Raw genomic sequence first — 25,505 nt, 5'->3', positions numbered from 1 at the left:
CAATTATAAAATGTACCAATGCCCTATATTTTATAAGTTTTAGAGGATGTTGATGTTATATTGTGAGGGAGGAGGGAAAATATTATATTATATTGTACTCAAATCAAGTTAGATAGATTATAAAAAATATGTCATTAAATTACTTCGAGTCAACACTAATTCAAAAAAGAATTGTTACAGATTAGATATAACTAAGAAAAAGGTTCAAATTCTTAAGTAGAAAGCGATCAAAACCTGACAACATTATTTTTCTTAGAAAACCTGACAAGTTTACTTTTCTTTCTTGGCTTCGTGACAGGTTTCAGACCTAATTATGAAATGAAGGCTTGATTGAGGATGGAAGGTGAGAAACCAATGTTGACATTGAAAAATTTTAATTTGCTGTAATAATAATAATAATAATAATAATAATAATAATAATGACATTGGAAACTTTTTGAAATGTGTTTCACAGCCAAAACCCTAATAAAGTCTTTCTGAGTGGGCACTAACATTTGAATATATGTGTGGATCCAATGAGAAGAAGAAGAAATTGTCAAAGCAAATTTCCAAACACATCAACTTTGTGGTAGAAAACATTTCAAAGCTATTTAAGTTAGTTAATAGAAAATTCTTAATTCATTCCAATAATTACGATTGGACCAAACTTTATATTATATGAAAAATCATTTTCAAGTTCTTATAATGCCTTCAACGTCCTTTATTATTATTAGTGCCTTAGTATCTGATTCCAGCTACTATCCAATTTTTTTCTTTTTTAAAAAAAGAAAATCAAATCTTATTGTTATATACATTGGATTCAAATCTCTGTGTAATTTCATCTGTTTCAACAACTACTTGGTTTGAAGTAATAATACTTTTAGTCAGTTTTTATTTAGAGAAATTCTTAGATAGATCGAGTGCACCACATCATTTGTAGTTTGTATAATAAAAATATGATATTTAGATGATATTAAATATAAATAAATTTTGTTATTAATGATAGTAGAGAGAGAAAAGACAAGAAATCATATGTGTAACTCATTATAAAAATAAAATTAATTAAAAAAAATGTCACACAAAATTTTATTTAAATTACTTAAAATATTTTAATTAGATAAACTACAGATGACGTGATACATCTAATCTATCTAAGTTTTTCTCTCTTATTTATGGGCAAAGAGAGAATTTTTTTTTTAATCATATTTACAAGGCATGTGTGGTGAGGCCTTTACCGTTAGATATAGATGGGATCTAGAGGCTAACCTCTAATATAGTTTTAATATTCAAATCCAACATGATTTTCATAATATTTTTATTCATTAATATTAATAATGAACGTTAACGATATATAAACCAAACTTTTAAAGTATCATTTTTATTTTTTATTTATGTGCCATGAAATTTTGAAACAATCCTATTCAATTTAATGGCTTGTTATATGTGAACATTGTTTAATTATGTATTTTTTTTAAGTCTATGATCCTTGTTACTCTTTGATATTAATAAGTGTAGTAAGTAACATATGAGATGAAAAAAAATAAAAGAGATAAAAATTTGTTTAACAATAATTGAACCTTACATATGATTATGAAATAAATTGCTATTAGAAATTTTTTGTATCTCTATAATCAGATCTGGTTTATTTAAATTAATCGAGGTTAAGGTGGCTTCTGAAAATAAATTGGTATAACAAAAAAAAAAATGAACTATTCGTGCAATATGCACCATACAATGTTAAATTTTTATGTAGGTTAATTAGTTTGGTTTGGTCAACTTTTCATCTTCTAATTGTATTAAAAGAAATCAACCATAATGAGATCAGGAATAAATAAACAAGTGTGCGTGCGTGTGCGTGTGTTTCGATATGAAATAATGTGTTGCGTTTGAAAACTAAGTGCCCATATTAAAATACTTAAATAAATTAATAAGAATCTTTCATCAATATGGAGACAAAACAATATGAATAAGGTAAACCTTTTTCAAAAAAATAAGCGCAAAAATAGACCAAATAAATGGAAGAATGAATTTCTATAAGAATATTAAGTGTACAAGTCTGCTACAGCCTACAATATAATCTTATTATATTATTTTTCTAAAACATCATGAAAAAAAGAGAGTAGGCACTGATTGCATGTTGAAAATAAAGAAAAAACTGAATGGTGTGGTTAATAAGAATGTTTGGTGAGATATGTTGAAAAAAAAATATAATTGTTTCATTATTTTTTGTTTAATTGCTTAAAAAGACCCATCAAAACTGATTTTTCAGCAGACAGTTGGGTCCACAAACTGAGCTAATGATAATAATTAGATTTCTGATAATTTTGCTTTTCAAAAAACAAGTTTTAAATATATCAGTGTTGAAAATTGTGAATTCAAGAGTTTAAATTGTAAATAAGGGGTAATTTAGTTTCAAATGCAATTTTCAATTAGCAACCGAGATTTTTATATACAATTGCTTAAATTGATATTTGTAACTCATTTTTAAAAAAAATTATTTAAAAAATTAACTGTCATTAATTTAACTTGTTAAAAATTAAATGTAATTTTTCTATTTCTTGGTTTTGTCTATTTTACTGACATATTATATATATATATATATATATGTATAATATTTAAGTGAATTTGATTTCTTGGTTTGATGGGTTAAGGCATGTCCTTAAATTTAAAAATTATTTTATAGAGATATTTACAGACCATTTATAAAAAAAATCTTCATATCAATAATAAAAATTACAATTACAATATTAAGGTTATATGTTAAATTACCAATGGTTATCCTTTTTGTTGTCAACTTAGACTGATGCTGATTGCTTAGAAAACTCTTAATCACAATGCACATCGCTTACTCTCTATTAAGTAAGTTTGGTTAATTAAGGAAAGGAGAATGATAATGTAACCTCATGAAGAACAATTTATCTTTATTGTTATTTATTTTGAAGCTAAGCATATTATTTATATCTACGTTGATTATATAATTTAAAACTATCTGTTTATTCTTGTGGGCGGCTTGCAAATTTTATGTGTGCGTGCCCATGACTTGGAAAAATGTGACACTCATCTATTTGAAATTAAATGAAATATTATTATTATTGTGTGTCTGTATATGACGTGTATTACTTCACCGTAAGACTATATATGTGTATACACCCCACTTGGCATGAATTAAACTTTGAAACCTGACCATATACTTTTATACGCTTTTTTCCCTGCTAAATTTATAAGAGTTACATAAAAATATTCTTTTTCAATTGAATTATTACCATTTCTTTTAATCAGAAGAGAATTGGCTACAATTTTTTTTTAGCGCACCTTGTATCTTAAACTTGCACGGCCCAACATCCAGTTGAGAGGATTTTAATGATTATAAATTAATCCAAATTCAATTGAATCAAGATTCTTTTAAGTGAAATCTCTACCATCAATTTAGTTATTGTTAAACTCAAGACCTTTTATTAAGATGTATTCCCTCACATCTCATTTATAAGTTACATTTTAAAAATGTATTTAGTTTCATTTATAAATTACGATGTAACTTTTTATATAATATTTTAGTATCTTTAAAGTTACCCTTCGTAAGAAAGAAAAAGTAATGTGATATTACTTTTTAGATTTGTTATGTAAGAATATATTTAAAATTTTACGTACTTTTATTCTTTATATATATATATATATATATTAATATTAATGAAGTTAGTAAAAATGATTTATAAGGAGAATCAAAAGAATGTAATTTTTTAGTCAATTGAACTAAGTGTGCGATTGTTTATAATTATTTAAGCAAAATAAATAAATAGAGAGATAGTACCAGACTTTCTTTTCTGTATACCCTCACAATCAGGAAAGTAAAAGATGACTCATGTGATTGATAATTTAATTAATTTAATTTTGAATTTCAGGTTCCATTTTGATTCTTTGTTTCTTGGGATCCGATGTCAAGAGACGCATTTCTAAATCATATAATTAATATAAATGTTGTTGTAGTTAAGGATGATTGGATGAACATCAGATGTGAAAATATGATTAATTTAATCTTTTCCACACCAACAATTTTCATGGTACGTGTTTTTTTCTTTTAAAGGATATTAGTTAGATTTTTCCATTGAGCGTCAGTGTTTGAATTCGAAAAACGTACGTGAGCCATGAACACATCAGTTTTTTTTCCCCCTAATAAAATAAAATAAAATAAAACATGCGGTTGATTCTTGCGGGGCGGCTTCATAATTTCTTTTATATATATATATATATATATATATGCATGCATGCACACGTGTGTGCGTGGGTGTGTGTGGGGCTTGGATGAATATGACACTAATTGATTTGATTTGAAAATATTATAAGTGATGCGTGATGTTATTATTTGACTTTATATAATTAATGCATAAAAAAAAATTAAAAGAGTGTGCCGTGATACTTATTTTGCCCTTCCTTTGCATGAATTAAGCGCAGAGACATGTCCAAAAAACAAGCAGCATCCGAACTGTACAAACAGAACAATAGAACAAAAAACTCAAGTAACAACCACGTAAAAGTTTAAAAAATAATAATAAAATATTTTAAATTATATAAATAATAATATAATTTTTTAAAATATCATAATTTTATTAAAATTTTTATGAATTTCTATATCAATAAATTTTAAAGTGAAAAAATCACTTTACCCTTATTGAAAATAACAAACTCTAATTACAACTTTTGGTTATGGAATAATAATTTTTATTCTGTGAATAGTAAGTGTTAAATAAAAAATTACAATTTATTATATATAATTTTTCTTATTGAAAAACAAGCCTTGGTCACAACCTTTTTTTAAAAAATAACAACTTTTATTCTTTAAATCACAAGAGTTGAACAATAAATTACAATTAATTAGGTGTAATTTTTGTTATTAAAAAATAAGTTATCAAAATAACAAATCTCAATTGCAATTTTTTTAAAGAATAACAAGAATTGAACAATAAATAACAATTTTTTAACAAAAAAATTAACTTTTTAATTTAAAATTTATTGACACAAAAGTCTTGAAAGACTTCAATGAAATTATAATATTTTAAATAATTAAACTGTTATTTATATAATTTAAAAAAAAATAATTTTCATTTTCCATAAAAGGTTTAGATACATTTCTTATTTTTTTCAAAAAAAATATTTTTTAATATACCAAACATGCCCATGAAGTATACTCAATAAAGTCCACCGCAATCATCTGGAGAGGATTGGCTAGTATAAACTAGAAACAATTGTTTAGGCTCCGCGAAAAGGAAATTTATGTTTTTAAAAACAAAAAATCCATTGTTCAAGCAAAACAAGAAAGGTTTAGTGTTGGGCCTCCAACTGTCAAACTCAGTAGGCTGAAAATCTTCGTGGCCCCATTTCTTTATATTAAGAAGTTCGATTTTTTTTAAAACATTTTCTAAAAAACTAGAGAGAGAGAGAGAGAGAGAATTTTCTTTATTTTAATTCCATAGCTTGGCATCTTAAAAAAATTTGAACGTATTATCTCACCTTACTCAAACTAATTCAAACTCTCGTTATATAATCTGTTATTATTAATAATAACTCCAGGAGTACTTTAAAAATACATTTCACATACTTGTTTAATATAACTGCATGTTTCAAAAATTAAATTCAAAATCTCAAAATAAATTATTCTAACTCTTTCAACTAGTTAAACAAATTAAGTTAAAAAAAAATACAATAGTCTTAATAATCTTATTTTATCATCACATGAAGTTCACCATTTTTTTGGGGGAAGGATAATATGTCATTTTATTGTAAGTTCTTCAGGTCTTATTTTAATATTCTTATCAGTTTAAAAACAAAACTCAGGCATATTTCAGCGGAAAATTCTATTATAAGAGTACCTTAGAATTATTACTATTACTATTAGTATTACAATTTTATTTTTTTTAAAAAAAATTATGCTTACAACCGTTATTAAATCAAATAAAGAAGATCCCAAGCACAAAGCAATTCAATACCAACCATTCGTTCCAATATATAGTCAAGCTTCAATCTTTTACATCCAAGTTAACAATCACCACCAAATAGCCAAAAAAACCCTTACTAATCCAAGGTACTAAAACACTAACATGAAGGTTAAGCTGCTTTCATCAACACACAAAACCAAACCACAATAAACTCCAAGTCCTCAACTCAACATGCCTGGAAGTTGGAATGCTCCATTTGAGAAATTTCTTGAGTATAAACCAAAATCACACACCTTTTTTTTTTTTTCCCTTAGGCGAGTAAACCCCACTATTTGAAACACATTATACAGTCAGATATCATAGGCTACTCACAAAGCTAACTGATGCAAAATCACCAAAACATGTGAAATGGTTTAGCAGTAGAACCATCCTACATGAACAGAGACAAAAACACATTGAGAAAGCGTATGGAACTCAGACTTTTTTCTCCCTTTCTCTCTGGCTCTGCTTCAAAAGCATGTAAATGATTTCTTATACTAGAAATACCCATTTATTCTTTACTAATTACTATTTAGTCATAATGTGAAGAGCGAAGCAGCCTAGATAGGGTACTGGTAGAGCTGGAGGACCCTCTTCCAAGATGGCCTGCTGCTGATATCATCCCACCAAGCACTCACATGCTTCCTGTCCCTTATCATATACCCTTTCTTCATCTGGTTCACCAAATAATGCCCAAAAGGAAGGTGGCTAAGATCAGCAAGGCTGAAGAAATCCCCGGCCAAGTACTTGCTCTTTGACAGCCTCTCCTCATAAATGTCCAGAACCTTCCCAAGCTTCTCTTCACTCTCCTCGATTACTTTTGGGTCAGAGGGGGTTCCCAATATGGGGGCAAACAGAGCATGAAGAACCAAGTTGTAGACTGGAGGATGGAAGCTCTGGGCTTCCACTTCCAACCATTGCTCCACAAGGCCTCTATCTTCTATTGTCTTTCCCAGCAAGTCAGTTCCTTGGGATTTGTACTTTTCAGCATAGTACCTAATTATTGCTCGGGATTCTGCAGAATTGAGCTCAGAACAATACATATTAGCATTGGTACAGTCACATCATCAGGTAGCACGTAAAATCATATGGCTATATGAAGTGAAGTAAATTTCTGAACCTTTATATGACTACGATTAGGAATGGCAACGAAGCGGGACAAGAATGAACCTGCATTTAACATTTTAAGGCAAAAAAAAAAACTTTTTTCTTCCCTTGTGTCTCGAACGAGATCAACGTGGTTACCTCATTAGTTATTGTTTAGATTCCATCCTTGAAGTCAAAAAGAAATTCCTAACTGATAACTGACTTATTTTGTTCCTCTAGAAATTACATATGGACTGACCAATTTAACATTAAATTTCATATAAGAGCAAACCGATTCCAAGGGGAAAAAAAATCAAAAGAAAACGGGTAGAGAAACGGTCTTTTTTTTTGGGGGGGGGGGTTAGGGTTTGCTAACATTTTGACCGAAGTTCCAAAAACCCAAGTTCAAACGGGTCTAGACAATGTCGTGCAAAATAAAGAGAAAGATCGAGCTTACAATTCCAAAGTAACTAAATGGCACAAAAGAGAGGTATAAAAAAAATACACAAAATTAAGTTTAGGGCAAACCATAGAGAGTATAATCCCCATCTTGAATCAAAGGAAGCTGTCCAAATGGCTGCAAAAAAATTATGAGAAACAAGAACAATCATGCATGCATTCGAAAAGAAAAAACCGTTGAAAACCTAGAAACAGAAAAGGAAAAATGGAGTGAAAGAGATTACACGAACCTGCAATTTGAGGAAGTCAGGATGCTTGTGCTCTCCCTTGAAGATATCAAGAAGCACCACTTCAAAATCGATCTCCTTCTCGATCAGACACAGGAGGACGCGTTTCGGGGAAGCGTAGGTTGGGCCATACACCTTCACCGCCATCTTCTTCTTCTATCGGAGATTTCCGATTAGCAAGCGAGACTCGCGCAGATTTGATGACTAGATATAAGATCGTTTCTCTTTTGGCTTCTTTGCTTCTCCAGTGCAGTAGAGTATTTGTATGCGCGACGACAGCCGGTATGCGTTACTGAGAAGATATTTTAAAGTGAATTTCCATTCTTGCCCTCCTATTTTATTTTTTATTTTTATTTTTTTGCTCTTCCCGCTCAGTCTTCTCTCATTTTTCTTTTCCTTCATTACTATTGCCAATTCTTCTTCTTCATCATCATCACTATTATGAAATTATTATTGTTATTTTTCATCTTTTCTCTGATTTCAATCAAAAACTCCTCTTAAAATAACTACATTTTATATATTCATACGGACTTTAATTTGAGATATAAAATTTTTTAAATTAATTATTTACGGTACACTGTTCCTCTTTGTAGGGATATGATTTAGTCAAAAAAAAAAATAAAAAGCCAATGGAAATGTGATGGAAGTCAAGCAGCAAGATGCAGTTTGTACATTGAAGATAATTAGCTGAAATATTCCAAAACTCTTCTATTTTTTAATTGTATATGTTGTGTGTTAACTTATAACTATGATCATTATGCCTTATTTTTCATCATAGTTTCAAATGTAATGGATCTTGTATACTATATCATCAACTTTATTTCACATTTTAATAATGACATGGGGGCAATTATTATCGCGATGACAATGTTATTCTGTATTATTTAGTGGCTTTTTGTCATATTTCTTGATGGTTTCATGGGGCTTTAATTAAATAAGATTCTAACATTTAGGGTTGGTTTGTTTAAAATTAAAAAATAAGTAATTTTTAAGTAGTTTAGAGATTTTATTTTGTATAAATTTTATAAAAAGCATAAATTATTTTATATTTGATTACAATAATAAAAAATGATTATTAGTTAATTATTTTTAAATTTTATAATATATTCCTTAATTTTTATTTACAAAAATAATTTATTATTATATTATTTAAAAATTTTATGATATTTTTACATATCTTGCCTTTTTAAAACATTTTCCCTCATTTACTGCACTAAATTATTTTCAAAAGCTACTGAAAATAATTTCTTAAAATAATAAAAAAATTGCTTTTTTTTAGATTCTAATTATCTTTAAAAGTTTAAACAAACAATATAAAAACTCAAAAAATATATTTTAAAAAAATAAGTGATTTTTTTATGAAACAAGCTAAGCTACAATAAACAGGCTCTTCATCTGATTACTTTTCACCATTTATTTTGTTACTATTGCAATCATAGCATGCTGGAATCCTATTGGAGGAGATTGAAATCCTTTTCACAAGCAAGGAATCAATTTGCTGTTCTGACTTATTAGCTAGGAAAAGGAATTCGGATCCTCACAAAGTTTCAGGGCTTTGTTTGAACATCTCCAATAAGCATAAGAGTTGCTGCTTTCCTAGTTAACTTTTTGTAACTTTACAGTTTCTCAAGTTTTGGCTTGCCTTCCTCATGAAAAAAATAATAATAATCTTATTGGAACAGTTGATTTCCAAATTCCAAAACATAAAAATGTTTCCTTCATACTTCTTTTGGGTCATAATATAAAACATTTTTTAAAAGTTTTACTTGATCCAAAATGTAAAATATTTAGTGATTTTTATAATTATTTTTTCAACTATGACTCTACTTCATCTTTGATCACCCCAAATTTTTCATTTCAAGCAACTTCTAAGGAAATCAATGGCTTTATAAGAACTTGCTGTGATATCAGTCAAGGATGTTTGGAATTTAATTTTAGATTTAACCTGCTGGAAATAGTGTGTTATCTCACAGAAATTTGACTAAGAATTCCTGCATAATAAAGTTTGGCTTCAAATTCTTGCAGAGGATATGAGCTAATGGAGTAATAACGGTTTGAAATCTAAGATGACAAAAAATATATTGGATGGTCATGGAATGAAAATATGGCCACTGCACTGAAAACTTCATCATGCCTTCTCATATACTGACTTCTTTACTTTGTTCAATATCTCAAATTATGAAGAATGGTTTAACTAGAGCAGCTAATTGGTACTTTGTTCATTCAATTTGCTCTATCAACTACGGTTTAAGAAAAATAAATACCACTAATATCGAAAAGAAAATGTTTTAGCTAGTTGTTTCTGTCTTCGTATACACACCTCATTTATGACAAACCGAATAATCATTGCATTCCAAGTTCCAACTATATATTGTACTCCCATTTTTGTACGGAAACAGCTTTCTAAAGACTAAAATCACCACCAAATATTCATTCTCGTATTTAATCAAGCTTCACTCTTCACACAAAGTTAGTATTTACTAAACCACTAGCTAGAAGGTGAAGTTGCTTTCAACATAACATGCTTGGAATGCTAATTTGCCTATTTCAAAGAAATTTCTTGAGTATAAACCCCACAATATCAAACGCATTACATAGTGAGATATCATTGGCTACTCATAAAGCTAACTGATGCAAACTCACTAAAAATGTGTGAAATGGTTTAACAGTAGAACACCCTTAAACAAACAGAGAGAGGATGACATATTGAGTAAGAAGGTGCACAGAACTCGACTCTTTTTTCCCCCCCTCTCTGCTTCAAAAGCACGTAAATGATTTCTTACCCTAAGAATCTATGCTCTCACTTGAAATACCCATTTCTTCTTCACTACTTACAACTTGCTAATAATGTGGAGAGCAAAGCAGCCTAGATCGGGTACCAGCAGAGCAGGAGGACCCTCTTCCAAGATGGCCTGCTGCTGATATCATCCCACCACGCACTCACATGCTTCCTGTCTGTTGTCATGTACCCTTTCTTCATCCGGTTCATCAAACAATGCCCAAAAGGAAGGTGGCTAAGATCAGCAAGGCTGAAGAAATCCCCGGCCAAGTACTTGCTCTTTGACAGCCTCTCCTCATAAATGTCCAGAACCTTCCCAAGCTTCTCTTTCACTCTCCTGGATCACTTTTGGTTCAGAGGGGGTTCCCAATATCGGGGCAAACAGAATATGATGTACCAAGTTTTACACTGGCGGATGGAAGTTATGGGCTTCCACAGCATTGCTCCACAAGGCCTCTATCTTCTATTGTCTTTCCCAACAAGTCAGTTCCTTGGGATTTGTACTTTTCAGCATAGTACCTGATTATTGCTCGAGATTCTGCATGATCGAGTTCAGAACAATATATATCAGCTTGGAGTCAGATTATGAAGTAGCACAAAAAATCATATGGTTTTATGAAGTGAAGTAAGTTTCTGGACCTTTGCGACTATACATGATTAATAGGGTAAAGACAATTGCAGTAACAAACTCCGACTAGGAATAGCAACAGAGCAGGGCAAGAATGAACCTGCATTTAACATTGTAAAGGGGGGAAAGCACTGTTTTCTTCCCTTGTGTCTGGGATGAGATCAATTTGGTCACTTCATTAGCTCTTGTTTACATTCCATCCTTGAAGTTAACAAGAAATTCCTAATCGATCAGCATATTATGCGTTTGTTCCTCTAGAAATTCTATATGGAGTGACCAATTTAATTTCAAAATTCATGTAAGAGTAAATCAATTCAAGGAAGAAAACCCTTAAAACACGCACACAAGTAGAGAGACGAAAATTGGGGGTTTCTCTGACATTTTGATCGAAGTTTGAGAAATCCCAGTTCAGAGGGGATTAGGCAAGGTGATGCAGGTTGAAGAGAAAGATTAATGGAAATCAAATCGAAAGATCGAAATTAAAATTCCACAGTAACTAAATGGCACAGCTGTTTTGGCCAAAAAATAAATAAATAAATAAATAAATGGCACAGCTGGCATTAAAAAACACACACACACAAAATAAAGTTTAGGGCTCACCATAGAGTATTATCCCCGTCTTAAATTAAAGGAAACTGACACAAGTCTAACGGGCCAATGGAAAACTTTACATAACCCAATTAAGGTGGGGAAGTTAGGCCACATGGAGCACAACCCATGGAGTGAAAGCAAGATGCTTGGAGGAGTCGATACAAGCCTGTGTCTACGGATCTATATCAAGCTATGGATGCCCAATGATGATTGAACAATTCATCATAGATGCATCCAAAGAAGATTCTCTGATGATAATACATTTGTTGCTAGCCCAACCTAATGAAGAGTCTATATTTTTTGAAGAGAAGTTCAAAGAGTAATCAAATAAAAGTCTAACTATAGAGTATAAGTTGATTTGAGTCCAAGCAATGTTGAATTGCGAAATCAAGTCCATCTTGAGTCCATTAATGATACAAAACATGTTACAAGAAGCTCAATCTAGCAAGGACTCAAGCCCATGCGTCCAACCCATCAAAACAAAGAAGATTTATAAAATATTTGAAGCATTAATTGCATGATCCCTTGTAGAAATTGAAGATCTACTTGATTGATTAAGATTTGACTTTTCATGTGATCTCACAATTGATTCAAGATTTGATTTATTTCTTTTATTATTGAATCAAAATCATCTAGTTTTCAATTTCTTGTTTTCATTAATTAGAAAGATTGAGTCTTACATTTAATTTTCTATTTCATTCTTGTCAAGATTGCTTTTAATATTTTAGAAAATTTTAGTTATTGTAATCTCATAATTTTTTAAAAAATACAATTCAAAATTATGTAACTAAATAAGTTATCAATATTTTTAAATTTAGGATTTTAAATCTTGTCTTTGTCTATAAATAGGCATACATTTGTCTCTTATAACTTGAGACACATTGAATAATTTTTATTGTTAAAATTTGAAACTCTTGTGAGTATTAGTATTTATGTTGATATCTGATAGTGAATGTAAACATGATCAAGAGCTTGATGTAGGTGATTTGGAATATCTTTTCCTAATCTTTATCTTTTCTCTTCTTTAATCTCATGATCTTCTTTTTGGCCTTCCGATTGTTTCCCTTGTGATTCTTTTATTTGTTTTTTGTTTTAGAATTTTATTTTTAACTGGCATGATTCCGCTTTTGTACCTTCTATTGAAAGGCGTCCAAATGGCTATAGAAAATGTGAGAAACAAGAAATGCATTGGAAAAGAAAACACCATTGAAAACCAAAAACAAAGAAAAGGCAGAATGAAAAGAAAAAAAAGAAGCAGAGAGATTACAAGAACCTGCAATGTGAGGAAATGAGGATGCTTGTGCCTTTGAAGAAATGAAGAAGCACCACTCCAAAATGGATCTCCTTCTCGATCAGACACAGAATCACGCGTTTCGAGGAAGCGTAGCTTGGGCCCCACACGTCAACTACCGCGTTCTTCTGTCGGAGGTTTCCAATTAGCGGGCGAGTTTTTGATCACTGTACACATCTCCTTCAGTCATTCTTCACGTGTCCAAAGCCGACTAGCTAAAATAGATTTATTAATCCATAAAGTTTTATAACTGAAAAAATTAAGGAACAATTACAGTTAGGTCCACGGGAAATTTGTGGAACTTCAATATAAATATTTCAAAAATTAATCATTTAATTCTTATAATTTTAATTAAATTATAACTTTAATTTTAAATCTCACAATTCAGTTTTTATAATTTTAATCACTTAAATATTAATTTTTATTTTAAAAATAAAATTATAAATATTATAATTATGTTAAAATTTATTATTAATATTTTATATTGCTAAACCCTTTTAATCCTTATAAATATTAAAATTTTAAAATATTTTTAATTTTTATAATTTTATTTTTTAAAATATAAGGATTAATATTTAAGAAGTTATAATTAGAGGGACCAAATTATAAGAGGAGAAATTCAGAGAATGAGTTACAATTAAATTAAAATTATAAAAATTGAATTATAATAAGTTAAAGTTCAGATACTAAGTTATAACTGGGTGAAAAGTGTAGGAATCAAATAATTAATTTTTTTCTTTATAATTTTTATTTTAAAAAACGTATTCAAATATTTCTTGAAATAATGCAAATTATAATTCTTTTCAGTTCGTATATTTCTCTTAAATTATTTGTAATTATTTTTAAGAAGAATTAAGTATTAAGTAATTAAATAATAAATGTGATTAGATAATATAATTTAAATAAGTAAAGATGAAAACCTAAAATTAATTAAATTATAATTAAATTTCAATAAATATTCGTATATAAAAATAAAATAAATATGAATGGGAAACTAACAAATAAATCCCATCAAAATAGCCAAATGATAAAATAGTACCATAAAATTAGATAATTAATCTGAAGTTCCTTGAGTCTTGTCTTTTATTTGCAAAATTACGTTTCCGAACTTCTACGAAATAATAAAACTGTTGTTAATAATAAAGGTAAAGTTGTTAGTATAAAAATTATAGTTGTTATTGCATAACTAAATTGAAGTTTAACTATGTTTTTAATGTTTAAACTGAAATTGTTAATATAAAAAATATATTTGTTATTACGTAACTAATTTAACAACTACACTTTCTATATTAACAATTTATTAATAACTTTAGTTTAAATATTAAAAATTATGCTTTTTTATTATTTTGCTTAGCATCAAAAATATAATTTTGAAAAAAAATTATGTCAAATAAGTCTCTAGAGACTTAAAAGTTCTTATTACATTTTGTGGTACTTATTTATCATTTATTTATTTTGATGGGATCTATTTGTCATTCTCTCATAAAATTATTATTTTTAATATTTTATAAGTTCATAGGCTGTATATGATATTAGAAAATCAATCATAATTCTCATTTCCCTCTTCTATTTTTCCTGTGATTTACTGTTATTTTTTGTAATTAAAATGTATCTCTAATTAGATGAAAAATCAATCATGATTCTCATTTCTGTTACTCTCCAGCAGTCGCTGAGAGCATTTTTTCCCAGGAACTCATTAAAATCTCCCTTCCCTTCCATTTCCCTTTAACAAAACAAACCATGAAAGATCAATGCTGACACTTAAAATAAAAATTTCTCAATGGCTTCTGATATGAACAACTGGAACATTATTATATGGATTAAGAATTTCTCATTCTCAATAAGTAGCTACATATATTTATACTCTTTACTACTTGGAAAAGTTAGGGTAAGGGTAGAGTTCAAGGACCTTCTTCCAAGATGGCCTGCTGCTAATATCATCCCACCAAGCACTCACATGCTTCCTGTCTCTTATCAAATACTCTTTCCCCATCTGGTTAGCCACAAAATGGGCATAAGGAAGGTGGCTAAGATCAGCAAGGCTGAAGAAATCCCCAGCCAAGTACTTGCTCTTTGACAGCCTCTCCTCATAAATGTCCAGAACCTTCCCAAGCTTCTCTTCACTCTCTTCAATCACTTTTGGGTCTGAATTGATTCCCAATAGTGGGGCAAACAGAACATGAAGGATCATGTTGTAGGCTGGTGGATTGAAGTTCTGGGATTCCACTTCCAACCATTGTTCCACAAGTCCCCTTTCTTCTATTGTCTTCCCCAGCAAGTCAGTCCCCTGGGATTTGTACTTCTCTGCATAGTACCTGATTATGGCTCTGGATTCTGCAGAATTGAGTTCAGAACAATGTAGCAGTATGGGTACAGTCAGATTATCAAGTAGCACAAGAAGTCACATGGCTATATATAATAACAACAAGCCTTATCCTACCAAATGGGGTAAATCATATTTTATCCTGCTAAGTGGCACAAGAAAATGACTTATGTTGTGGTTCAGAGGCAGTAACACTCTTAGAGCCTTCATATAAGCTCATGGTATAATTAACTTCGTGATTAATAACAAACTTTTTTATCAACAAACACGCCAGTCTAATATTTCAACACCTTGTGTCTGGGATAAGATCAAGCTGGTCACTTCATTAATGAGTTTTTATCAATATTCCATCCTTGAACTTGACAAACAAGAGATTCCTGAATTGATCAGCGTGTTTTGTTCCACTGGAAATAGAAATTACATATGGAGTGACCATTTCAATTCAAAATTTACTTGCAATTCCGAAGTAATTAAACGGCATAATAGTAGGGTAAAAGAAAAAGAAAGTTTAAGACTAACCGTAAAGAGTATAATCTCCATCTTGAACAGCAGGAAGCAGTCCAAATGGCTGCAAATTTATGAGAAACAAACTAAGAACAATCACAAAGGGGAAACAAGAACACTATTGAATAATAGAGACAGCAAGGGGCAAATTGAAAGAAAGAAGGAAGAGAATATTAGGACCTGCAATTTGAGGAAATCAGGATCCTTGTGCTCTCCTTCGAAGATGTCGAGAAGCACAGCTTCAAAATCAATCTGCTTCTCCATCAGACACATAACCACCCTTTTTGGGGAAGCGTAGTTTGGGCCGTACACCTTCACTACCATCTTCTTCTTCTTCTATCGGCGACTTCCGATCAGCAAGCGAGACTAGTAGATTTGATTATTAATCTCAATGTTTGGTCTTCATTCGGCCTCTCTGCACTTAGGTGCTCTTATGTAGTGTTGTGGTAGTACAGGCACGTAACCAGAACCGTTTTATTCTTCTTGGTTTTCCCCTTTCTTACTTTATAAAAAAAAAAAAAAAAATCTTTTGGGACCACCCAAACCGGCTTTTTGTTTTTGTTGCTTCTTTATTTGGGGCATCCTGCGCCGGCTGGTTGAGATAGAATTTTTTGTAAGTGAACTTCATTAAAATTTCACACAAAAAATTAATTATTATAAAATTTATTAATAATTAAATTAAATTATATTAACTATACAATCAATTGTTAATGTAATTTAATTTAATTATTAATATATTTTACAATAATTTTTTTTATATTGGACCTGATTGTAATTCTTTTATTTTTTTAAATAACACCAGATATTTTTGTCTAAAGAAAAATAACACCTGATATCTTAATTTTTTTTATATTAAGTCAAAAGTTAAAATGAGCATAACGTACAGGAAAGGGTTATAAAACTAGAGCATTGCAAAATTATCAAAGAGAGAAGGTAAATACAGAGTTAAAAAAAAAATTTTATGGTGCCAAAATTTACGGAGCGAATGACCTGATATTTTGAATTTGCCTGTTTGAAATCTTTTTAGGTGGGAGCTCTATAGAAAATTTTAGGGGCAGTATTTTAAGAAAATGTTGTGATTTTACAAAGATTTACACAAATTTATTTTTTACTGCAGTAAAATTATCTATAAATTTTGAAAAAAAAAATTATAACCTAAATAAAGTTAAGAGATAATTTGTACTAATGTCCAACAATAAAAAGTATCTTTATATAATTTCAAAATATTAGAAAAAGTATATTTAATTTGAATTTCAAAAACAAATATATTGTCTTGTACTAGTGAAAGAGACAATAATAGTTTAAGCAAGAGATTTTAAAGTTGAAGTCAAGTGTAGAAAATACCTTTAACAAAATATATATCAAATTAAACCCGACAATGCTTGAATTTGATTGATTTATAAACTATATAGTCATATAAAAAACATTATCACATATAAAATTTATAAAAAATGTTTTTTGTCAAACTTTTATGTAATTTATAGAGAGGGCTAATTATTATTAGCCCAAAAAAAGAAATTAAACTCTTATCTCGTATATAATCTAAATTACTGGGTTAACAATTAATTATCAAAAGAGCTCTCATCCTTCTCGATCTTAAGCTTTTGGATCTTGAGAATAAGATTATTTCTTATTAGTCGTTCTATTCTAGGCTCATCATTTGCTATCGACTTCGTTAGCATTTATCAAGTGCGTTTCAACAAAACTCAATATTATTAATGTTAAATATAATTTTTTCAAACAACTTGTTCAACTGCTAAATATAATAGGATGGCTTATTCGTGAATGCCTGCCTAATTTATTAAAAAAATGTATCACTATTGCAATGCACCTATATAGCAACTAGTTTTTAGAAAAAATAAATCTCATTAAATTCTAACCTCAAAGTTCCGTTGTCAACACAGCCACTTAATAATTTCTGCAGCATATCTGGACACAATACCATACAAAGAGATAGACACACGCATGGGCGGCCGACCGGCCATAAATATGTTACCTTTCTCCTTATAATACTATATGGTATTGCAGCATATATATTCACGGTTTAAATCTTCTGAAATTGATATTTGTAAATTTCAGTAAAATTTATCTTTTAGAAAGGAAAATAATATTTTCTATTTTACAAAAAATAATAAAATGACCAAAAATATTAAAATAGAAAAAATTCACATACATTCATACTGAAATTGAAATCTCACAATCTCCCAAAAAAAAAAAAAAGGTTCCATGAGGCCAGTTCAGTCAAGTACTCCTTTTCACCCTTAAATATAAAATGAAGTTAATTAACTTTGCATTTATTAAAAAATATTCCCTCCATTTAAAAATATAAGATATTTTTTGAGAGGTTAAATGTTAAAAAATGTAAGATATTTTTAATCTTGGTGTAATCATTACTTTTTTTTAAAAAGTGCCCCTATTAATAATAACTTTATATTTATTGTAGAGTGTTTAATAGGGATAAATATAGAAAAATAAGATTAGTTAAAAATAGGTAACTATTTTATTGGGGGATAAAATTCATTTAAAAATATCTTACATTTTTGAACGAAAAAAATATTAATTATATATTTAAAATTGAAAAAAAATACATAACTTTCAAATTTTATTGTTCTTTACAATCGATAACCATATTAAATTAATGTCTAGAAATTCAAATCATAACAAATAAACAAAGGTAAAAATGAAATTGGTCATTGAAATTCCATTTTGAAAAAAAAAAAACCATCCAAACACTTTTTTTTTTCATAAATTCCGCTTTGGCTTTGAAACTCTATTATGAAAGAGGCTGTTTAAAATTTCATTTGAAAATCAAATATTTTGAAACTTCGTTTGATAATCAATTTTTCATAATCAATTTTATCTCGCGGAAAATCAAACACACCCACTGTGTGCAACGTATATTACCTTTGAAATATCGTCATGAAAGATGTATATGTGCCACCTTTAATGGGAAGATGATTTACAACAATTTTCAGAACGAGATTAAGAGACTACAGATTTGGAGGAGTTGAAGGTTGCAGCTGAAATATCTCAGTATCTTCGTTCTCAAAGGTATTTAGTTTTCCACATACATGGTTCCTGTGAATATCGAATAACAAATTATAAGAATCACATTTTAAATCGAACGTTCACCAGGAGGACTAAAAAATTAAAATTGACAGCAAGTAACTATCATATCAAGAATCATTTCAATTCATGAGCTTAAGTTACTCATCTATTAGGCGAAAGTACCCGAATACTTTAATTATGATCTCTGATACTCTATTCGAACAAAAAATGAGCAGGCTTCCAATGTAGTGGAAGTACAAGCTCACTAAACCTTGTACAGAATGTATCTTTTTGGTGAAATATGAAAATTGAATTTCCATCAACAGAATTGTAGAATGATTCATACTAAACCATTTGTTCATAAAAGCTCCGAGAATTGATGAGTATAACTATTCATTAGCTTTTATTTAGAGTTAGAATTAGATGACTAGTTTTCCTATAATCTCTACCAAACTCCAAAAAAGTTGAAATCCTTAGGTGAAAAAGCTAATAACAAGAAGCCTTATCCCATTAAATGTTATTGGCTACATGATTGCATAATGCTTTTGTACTCTATCAACAACCAAATCTTTAGAAATATTGTTAACCAAACCCCTTCAACAAAAAAGGCAAAGTATATTTAATTAGAAGATCAGTAGCATGAACAAGAGAAGCAGTACCATGTTTATTTAAATTGGTTCCTTTGACCAATCCTGGGAAAAGAAAAATTAACAAGGGATACCTTTGAGAGATAAAACTCTTGTCAGACAATGCCTTCTCCAACCTCTCTTCAAATGGTGTTGCACGCCAGTTCACTTTCTGATCCTGAAACCAAATCGGTACTTCTCAAACGCAGAATCTAGATTTTGGACTTTTTAAAAGAAATAAACAGGAAAAGTCATACTTCCTTGTACTTATTCGTTGTATTTGGTATGCCATTGTCATACCAAGACTCTGGGGATGGAATCTGAAGCTTCTCATCTTCATTCCAGTGAGCAGCAACCATCCCAAGGACAGGTCTCTCTGTAGGACTTTTGCATAAGTTTGGAATCTGATCATGTGAAGTCTCCTTTCCACTGTGTCTCTCCTCCTTAATAACTGATAAGCTTCCTTCTACCTTGCATTCATTTCATAAGAAACTTCCTTTAACCCATTTTTATAACTACTCAGCTCACCTGAGTCTTGATCAAGGTGAACAATTTCTTCTTCTTCTTCAAGTATCTCGCACTGAGAGATGCTCTTAGCCAGATGGTTATCCGAATACAAAATCTGGGAGTTGATAATAACTCGAGGCTTATGACCATTTGGTTGATTTTTGAATGTGGCAGGGTAAACAGTCCCAGGTGTCTGCATGTCATCAGATATTTTTAATGGGGTAGGATGAGGTGATTGTTTAATTCCACGGGAACTCAAGTCGTCCTCAGATTCTTCAAAACGTAATGACTTGCTTTTCCTCGCTGCATCAATTTCAACCTCATTGCCACAAGTGCCATGTACAGTATGAATGTTCTGTTTCGTTCTTTCATCCTTTGAGCAGTGAGAGTCACATTGAGTATCGTGTCCAACGGTAGAACTGCAAAAAAAAAAAATTATAATTAAAATCTGATTTGTCAAAAGTAATTTCAGAAAACACAGACAGACACCCAAATACTCCTCTGGTCCTACTACTATAGGATAGAAAGAACATTTGTTTAGATCCTATTTATAGGCCTCGATGATTGTTGTATTAATCTTTATCCTTTCACTCCTATTAAATGGTATAATATTTTATTTTTAAGATATGCATATTTAATAGAAGTAAAGTTGAAAACTTGTTGAATTTTTAGACAAATTAACAAGATTTAAGTTTTCCTTAATTCTGATAAAAATGTTGAAAGTGAAAGATAAATAAAACCAAAAGAAATAGACAAGAAGCATTTGGTGGAAATCCCATATCACATGCACTTCTAGAAAATCATTTCTACACCTTCCAGTCCTTAATATAAGATGAGGTTATTCAACTTTGTGTTTATTAAGAAATGATTGTTATAACCTTAAAATTGTAAAAATAATATGTAACTTTCCAATTTTATCCTTTTTTGTAATTAATAATTATAGTAAATTGTTGCCCTAGAATTCTAATGACAATAAATAAACAAGGGGTAAAAATGAAAAAAAAAAAAGAAGCATTAATTACTCTCACTTCATCTTATATCAAGGACCCCAAAAAAAAAAAAAAACAAAGGAAGAAAGTTAACTTCATCTTATCCCATGGCATTAACTATTAAGTACCGGAGGTAGACAGTTTCTTAGATTCTTATAATAAAAAACCTGTCATTAAAAGTAAAAACCAAGTTTCTTTTCTATTGTGTCATAAGAGATGAAAGCTTAGCCTGCAATGAGAACTGACTAAAACTCATTTAATCATATTAATTGTTTATTAGACTATGTTGTGCACACCGTTGATCGGTTAATGTGGCCCAAGTACATAAGCTGATAAGCACGTATGCATTACCTAAATTTAACTAATTTGATTAAATTATGTTAATCAGATTTGTTTTGTTTTGAGATAATTTGAATTGTCCATTGCAATTTGTGCATTGTTATTCAATATCAGCATAAAAAAAGTTCAAAAGAGAACGATATAAATATATATATATATATATATTACCTGCAAGGTGTACGCGCTGAAGAATCCTTGCCATTTTCCCATTCTTCACAAAACTTTATTGGAGTTGCAGGGATCGAAGATTGAACCTCCAGCTGAAGTTTCTCGAAAGATGTGGGGAAGGCAAGAATGAAACGTTGAAGACTCAGAATCTTTTCCACGAGGTAACACTTTCAATTTGTCAGACGTTGAGGAATCGCTGGTTTTCAGAGACGTTACCTGTAGAGAGAGTGTCATAATTATATGCACAATAATCAAGTCAAATTATATAAACAAAACAGAATCCACAAGAATGTTTTATATGCAATGATATTATTGTTTATTCATCATAAATTGGTTGCATTAAAGTTTGAGAACAAGTTTACAGGAAAATTCCAACAAGGTTACATCCAAGTGAGTTTAGTTTCTATGCTTATGCTGGGACCCCAACCTTGCAGGATTTTGATCCAGTGAATGATTTAAGTCTACTTACTTAATGAGTGTCTTATATAACACGATAACAACTATTCAATTTAATCAAACAATTATAATAAATTTTGTTATATAATATTTAGAAAGTATCAAATCTTAAATTTTTTTTATAGGAGAGCATATGTGAATAATACTTTAATCATAAGAATTATTTTGAATTTTTTTAAAAAATGTATATGGATAATTTTTAAGTATTCATGAAGTCTAATTGCTGTAACTAAAATACTTATTAAATAAGTATACTTATGCACTCTGAATCCATATCCAATTTAACAAGTCTAAAAACAGATCACTTAGGCCTCAAGACTAAAGCCCAGATAAATTAAAACTCAAGAATTGGCCAACAAAATTAGAATTAATTAGAAGCCAAGAAGATGGAAGCATGGAATTCTTGGAAAAGTAGCTTCTTTAAACACTTATTTGAAGTTATTGAATTTAATTTGATAATTTATATAAATATAAATTAATTAATCTGCAGTGTTATTAAAAAGAACACTGAAACTGAAACATAACAGTAAACAAGTCGCCCAAAAACACTTCGCAGGGTAGGCGTGTCTCCAAAAACGATGTCATTTTCACCCACTGATCCCAGCCAAAGCATATCATAACTTATTTTACCATTATTATTACAATAGAACATGTAGTGAATGAATCATTGAACACATCTCTAGCCATAACATAAATACACACAAATTAAAATATATATAAGAATATGTTTACCGAAACACACACACACATATGTTTAAGAATATATGTGCATGCAAAACTTATATATATATATATATATATATAAATAAAGTACTCATTCTATCTTTACAATAAGTCATATACAACAAACTCACATCATCAAAAAAAATTAGTTACATACTTACGTCATTGAGATACCAAAAATTTTAGAAACAAAAAGAGGCATATTTAAAATAAAACAAGTAACTTATATTAAGAACTAAAACATTCTTATAGAAAGCAGCCTAGTATAATAAAAATAAGAGGAAATATATCCCAAAATCATTAAAATATACTCCCTCCAAATTACAATATATAATATCTTCTAAAAATCCTGTTTAATTCAAACTATAAAGAATTAGGTAATTTTTATAATTATTTTTTCCAACTATACTTTCACTTTATTTTTTATTTTTGACAAAAATGATGCATTAGCATTTCAATTATTATTATTATTAAGGTACTTATATAAGATATTTAATAAGAATATAATTGAAAAGATGTAGTAAATTTTTTTAAAAGATTAAAGTTTTACCTAATTTTTTGGAATATTGAAGTAGTAACTGATATCATATATTGTGGCCAGGAAAAAGTAAGTAGTAAATATATTTAATAATAATGTGAAATTTTATCTAAAAATATTTTATAATTAGAAATGGAGAAAGTATGTACTAGTATTTTTTATTAATTAATATAAAAGTACATGTTAATTGCAGATAATATTTATTTAATTAGTTATTGCTGGAGACTGCTTTTAATGTCGGCCCTTGAAGGGCTAGGGCTTAAACGGACAGACTCTTTCAAAGTTGATTATATTTTAGGATTCTATTTTACACAACTCAATTCTAACCCTCAGGGCTGAAGTTAAAAATCTAAAATTATATATTTAAAATTTAAAAAAAATTATTAACATAACATTAAGTCTATCTAATAAATTTAAATCAATCCACTCAACAATAAATTTAAATCTAATAAAAAATAGTAACATTATAAAATCAACTTTGATGATAAGTAGACTTTGCTAGCATCATCAGTTAAGTTTTGATAGTTGAGAGTAAGGAAAGGAAGGTGGCTAGCTGCGTACTTGGTCAGTTAGTCAATCGATGGATGTGGGAGAAAGAATCAGAATGATCAAAATCAAATGAGGTTAGAGTTTTTTTAATGTATGACTATACGTAGTATGTATTTAATTCTTTTATATTAAATTTTAGAGTTATCATTTTATACCTCAAAATAGTAGTCCAGTCTTGAATATTTTCAGGTTTAAAAAAACAAACCTGACAAGGTTAGCCATCTCCTACAGGTTGTTGAGATAGAATTAATTGGTAAAAATTGGGCAAGATTTCGAGATATGGACTGGATTCCCCCCCCCCCTTTCCATCACGCAAATTTACTTTTATCATAATCATCTTTAGAAGAGTAATTTACCAGTAAAAATAACTTTTGCTTTTTGATAAAGCTATCCCCATAACAATAAAAAGTATTGACGGCGGTGACCGTGAGAGAATGCTTTTGATAAATAGTTTCACTAAATAAATTTATCCTGATATTATCTTCTCTTTTTCTATTTAATAAAGTATAAATATCGAAAGTTATATTTCCCAATTAATTGCTAGAAATTCGGCAAGATTTCGAGATATGGGCTAGATTTTTTTTTATCATGAGTAGGAATTTATTTTTGTCATAATCATCTTTTAAAAAAGTAACTTTTATAAAAGCAAATTTTGCTTTCTGACAAGGCTGCCCAAATTAATAAAAAAAATGAAAAATAAAATCTTTTAAAATATATAAAATAATAATTTAATTTTTTAAAATGTTATAATTTTTTTAAAATTTTTAAAAATTTTTTATGATTAATACATTTATATAAATTATTAAATTATCCTTGTTAAAAATAATCGATTCATAAGTTTTATTTAATATTCACAACTTTTTTCTTATATTCATAACAGTGTAACAACATATAAAAAATTAACATATAAAGTTATGATTTATTAATGCATTATTGAAAATATAAGAAAAAAGTTATAAATATTTAAATAAAACTTATAAATAATTTATCTTTAATAAAAATATTTAATAATTTATAAAAATTTATTAATGATAAAAAACTCTCTAAAAATTTTAAAAAAATTATTATTTTAAAGAATTAAATTATTATTTATATATTTTAAAAATTTATTATTTTTTTTCAATTAACAACCAAAAAGTTTTGATGGTGGTAATTGTGTGAATGCTTTTGACGGCTAGAAACAGCGTCGTTTCTTCGGAACCACGTCGCACAACGGACGAAGAGTCTCTCCTCTGCCACTTTCCCTGCCACCTTTCTTTCCTCCCTTGAACCGGACGCCGAGTGTAAGAGGCTATCCAAGTAAAAGTTTGAGAACTTCCGTCCTTCAACCACATCGCAAAGGTATTTCCATTGCTCTGCTACTGTAGTTAGATTCCATTGCATTGTTAATTTGTTACTATCCTAGGGTTGGGTCAGTTCGATATGGGTACTAGGATCGAAATTCTAGAACAAGAAGCGGGTGAAGTGAGAACAGAGATGGCAAGCTTGAATGAGAAGCTCGGAGTGCTTGAATTTAGGATAAATGCTGCTAGAGATTTAATAATGCACATGCTCGAATCACTTCCTCGAAAACAAGAGAGAGAGATAGGTAAGTCGCATCTACAAGCGGAGAAATGGTGCCAACTGTCCGGGGGCTTACCGCCTCGAGTTTCCTATTTTTTCTGGTGAAGACGACCCATATGGCTGGATTTTGAAGGCTGAGAGATATTTCATGCTCTATGGCATT

General features: G+C 29.5%; 3 protein-coding genes and 1 pseudogene across 3 annotated transcripts; all 4 read right to left on the bottom strand.

Moving 5' to 3' along the window:
- Nucleotides 1-5,952: 5,952 nt before the first annotated feature.
- Nucleotides 5,953-7,957, bottom strand: LOC129300737 (glutathione S-transferase F9-like). The gene is made up of 3 exons (XM_054939320.1): nucleotides 7,724-7,957; nucleotides 7,563-7,611; nucleotides 5,953-6,963 (listed from the first exon to the last, which is right to left on the bottom strand). The coding sequence occupies exons 1-3, from the start codon at nucleotides 7,865-7,867 to the stop codon at nucleotides 6,509-6,511; spliced, it is 648 nt and encodes a 215-aa protein (XP_054795295.1). The 5' UTR covers nucleotides 7,868-7,957; the 3' UTR covers nucleotides 5,953-6,508.
- Nucleotides 7,958-10,250: 2,293 nt separating this feature from the next.
- LOC129300739 (glutathione S-transferase F9-like) lies at nucleotides 10,251-14,728 on the bottom strand (annotated as a pseudogene).
- A 74-nt stretch (nucleotides 14,729-14,802) lies between these two features.
- Nucleotides 14,803-16,290, bottom strand: LOC129300740 (glutathione S-transferase F9-like). Its single transcript, XM_054939322.1, has 3 exons — nucleotides 16,017-16,290; nucleotides 15,852-15,900; nucleotides 14,803-15,343 (listed from the first exon to the last, which is right to left on the bottom strand). Exons 1-3 carry the CDS (start codon nucleotides 16,158-16,160, stop codon nucleotides 14,880-14,882), a joined length of 657 nt encoding a protein of 218 aa, XP_054795297.1. The 5' UTR covers nucleotides 16,161-16,290; the 3' UTR covers nucleotides 14,803-14,879.
- Nucleotides 16,291-18,705: 2,415 nt separating this feature from the next.
- LOC129300738 (protein JASON-like) lies at nucleotides 18,706-21,747 on the bottom strand. Its single transcript, XM_054939321.1, has 6 exons — nucleotides 21,730-21,747; nucleotides 21,514-21,662; nucleotides 20,039-20,436; nucleotides 19,768-19,994; nucleotides 19,606-19,688; nucleotides 18,706-18,914 (listed from the first exon to the last, which is right to left on the bottom strand). Exons 1-6 carry the CDS (start codon nucleotides 21,745-21,747, stop codon nucleotides 18,827-18,829), a joined length of 963 nt encoding a protein of 320 aa, XP_054795296.1. The 3' UTR covers nucleotides 18,706-18,826.
- Nucleotides 21,748-25,505: the final 3,758 nt, after the last annotated feature.

Source organism: Prosopis cineraria, unplaced genomic scaffold (genome assembly GCF_029017545.1).
Source record: "Prosopis cineraria cultivar Desert tree isolate PC_DT_omini unplaced genomic scaffold, ASM2901754v1 PC1727, whole genome shotgun sequence".
Lineage (NCBI taxonomy): Eukaryota > Viridiplantae > Streptophyta > Magnoliopsida > Fabales > Fabaceae > Prosopis > Prosopis cineraria.
This window is presented reverse-complemented; position numbering and strand designations above follow the sequence as displayed.

Excerpts from the sequence above, each read along its gene's own strand:
- LOC129300737 (XM_054939320.1), bottom strand. The coding sequence starts at position 7,867 with ATGGCGGTGAAGGTGTATGGCCCAACCTACGCTTCCCCGAAACGCGTC. Across the intron at positions 7,612-7,723 it reads CTGACTTCCTCAAATTGCAG|CCATTTGGACAGCTTCCTTT; the intron begins GTTCGTGTAATC and ends ATTTTTTTGCAG. Across the intron at positions 6,964-7,562 it reads TGGGGATTATACTCTCTATG|AATCCCGAGCAATAATTAGG; the intron begins GTTTGCCCTAAA and ends TCAATTCTGCAG.
- LOC129300740 (XM_054939322.1), bottom strand. The coding sequence starts at position 16,160 with ATGGTAGTGAAGGTGTACGGCCCAAACTACGCTTCCCCAAAAAGGGTG. Across the intron at positions 15,901-16,016 it reads CTGATTTCCTCAAATTGCAG|CCATTTGGACTGCTTCCTGC; the intron begins GTCCTAATATTC and ends ATAAATTTGCAG. Across the intron at positions 15,344-15,851 it reads TGGAGATTATACTCTTTACG|AATCCAGAGCCATAATCAGG; the intron begins GTTAGTCTTAAA and ends TCAATTCTGCAG.
- LOC129300738 (XM_054939321.1), bottom strand. Across the intron at positions 19,995-20,038 it reads TCACCTTGATCAAGACTCAG|GAAATGAATGCAAGGTAGAA; the intron begins GTGAGCTGAGTA and ends GAAGTTTCTTAT. Across the intron at positions 19,689-19,767 it reads CAACGAATAAGTACAAGGAA|GATCAGAAAGTGAACTGGCG; the intron begins GTATGACTTTTC and ends ATTTGGTTTCAG.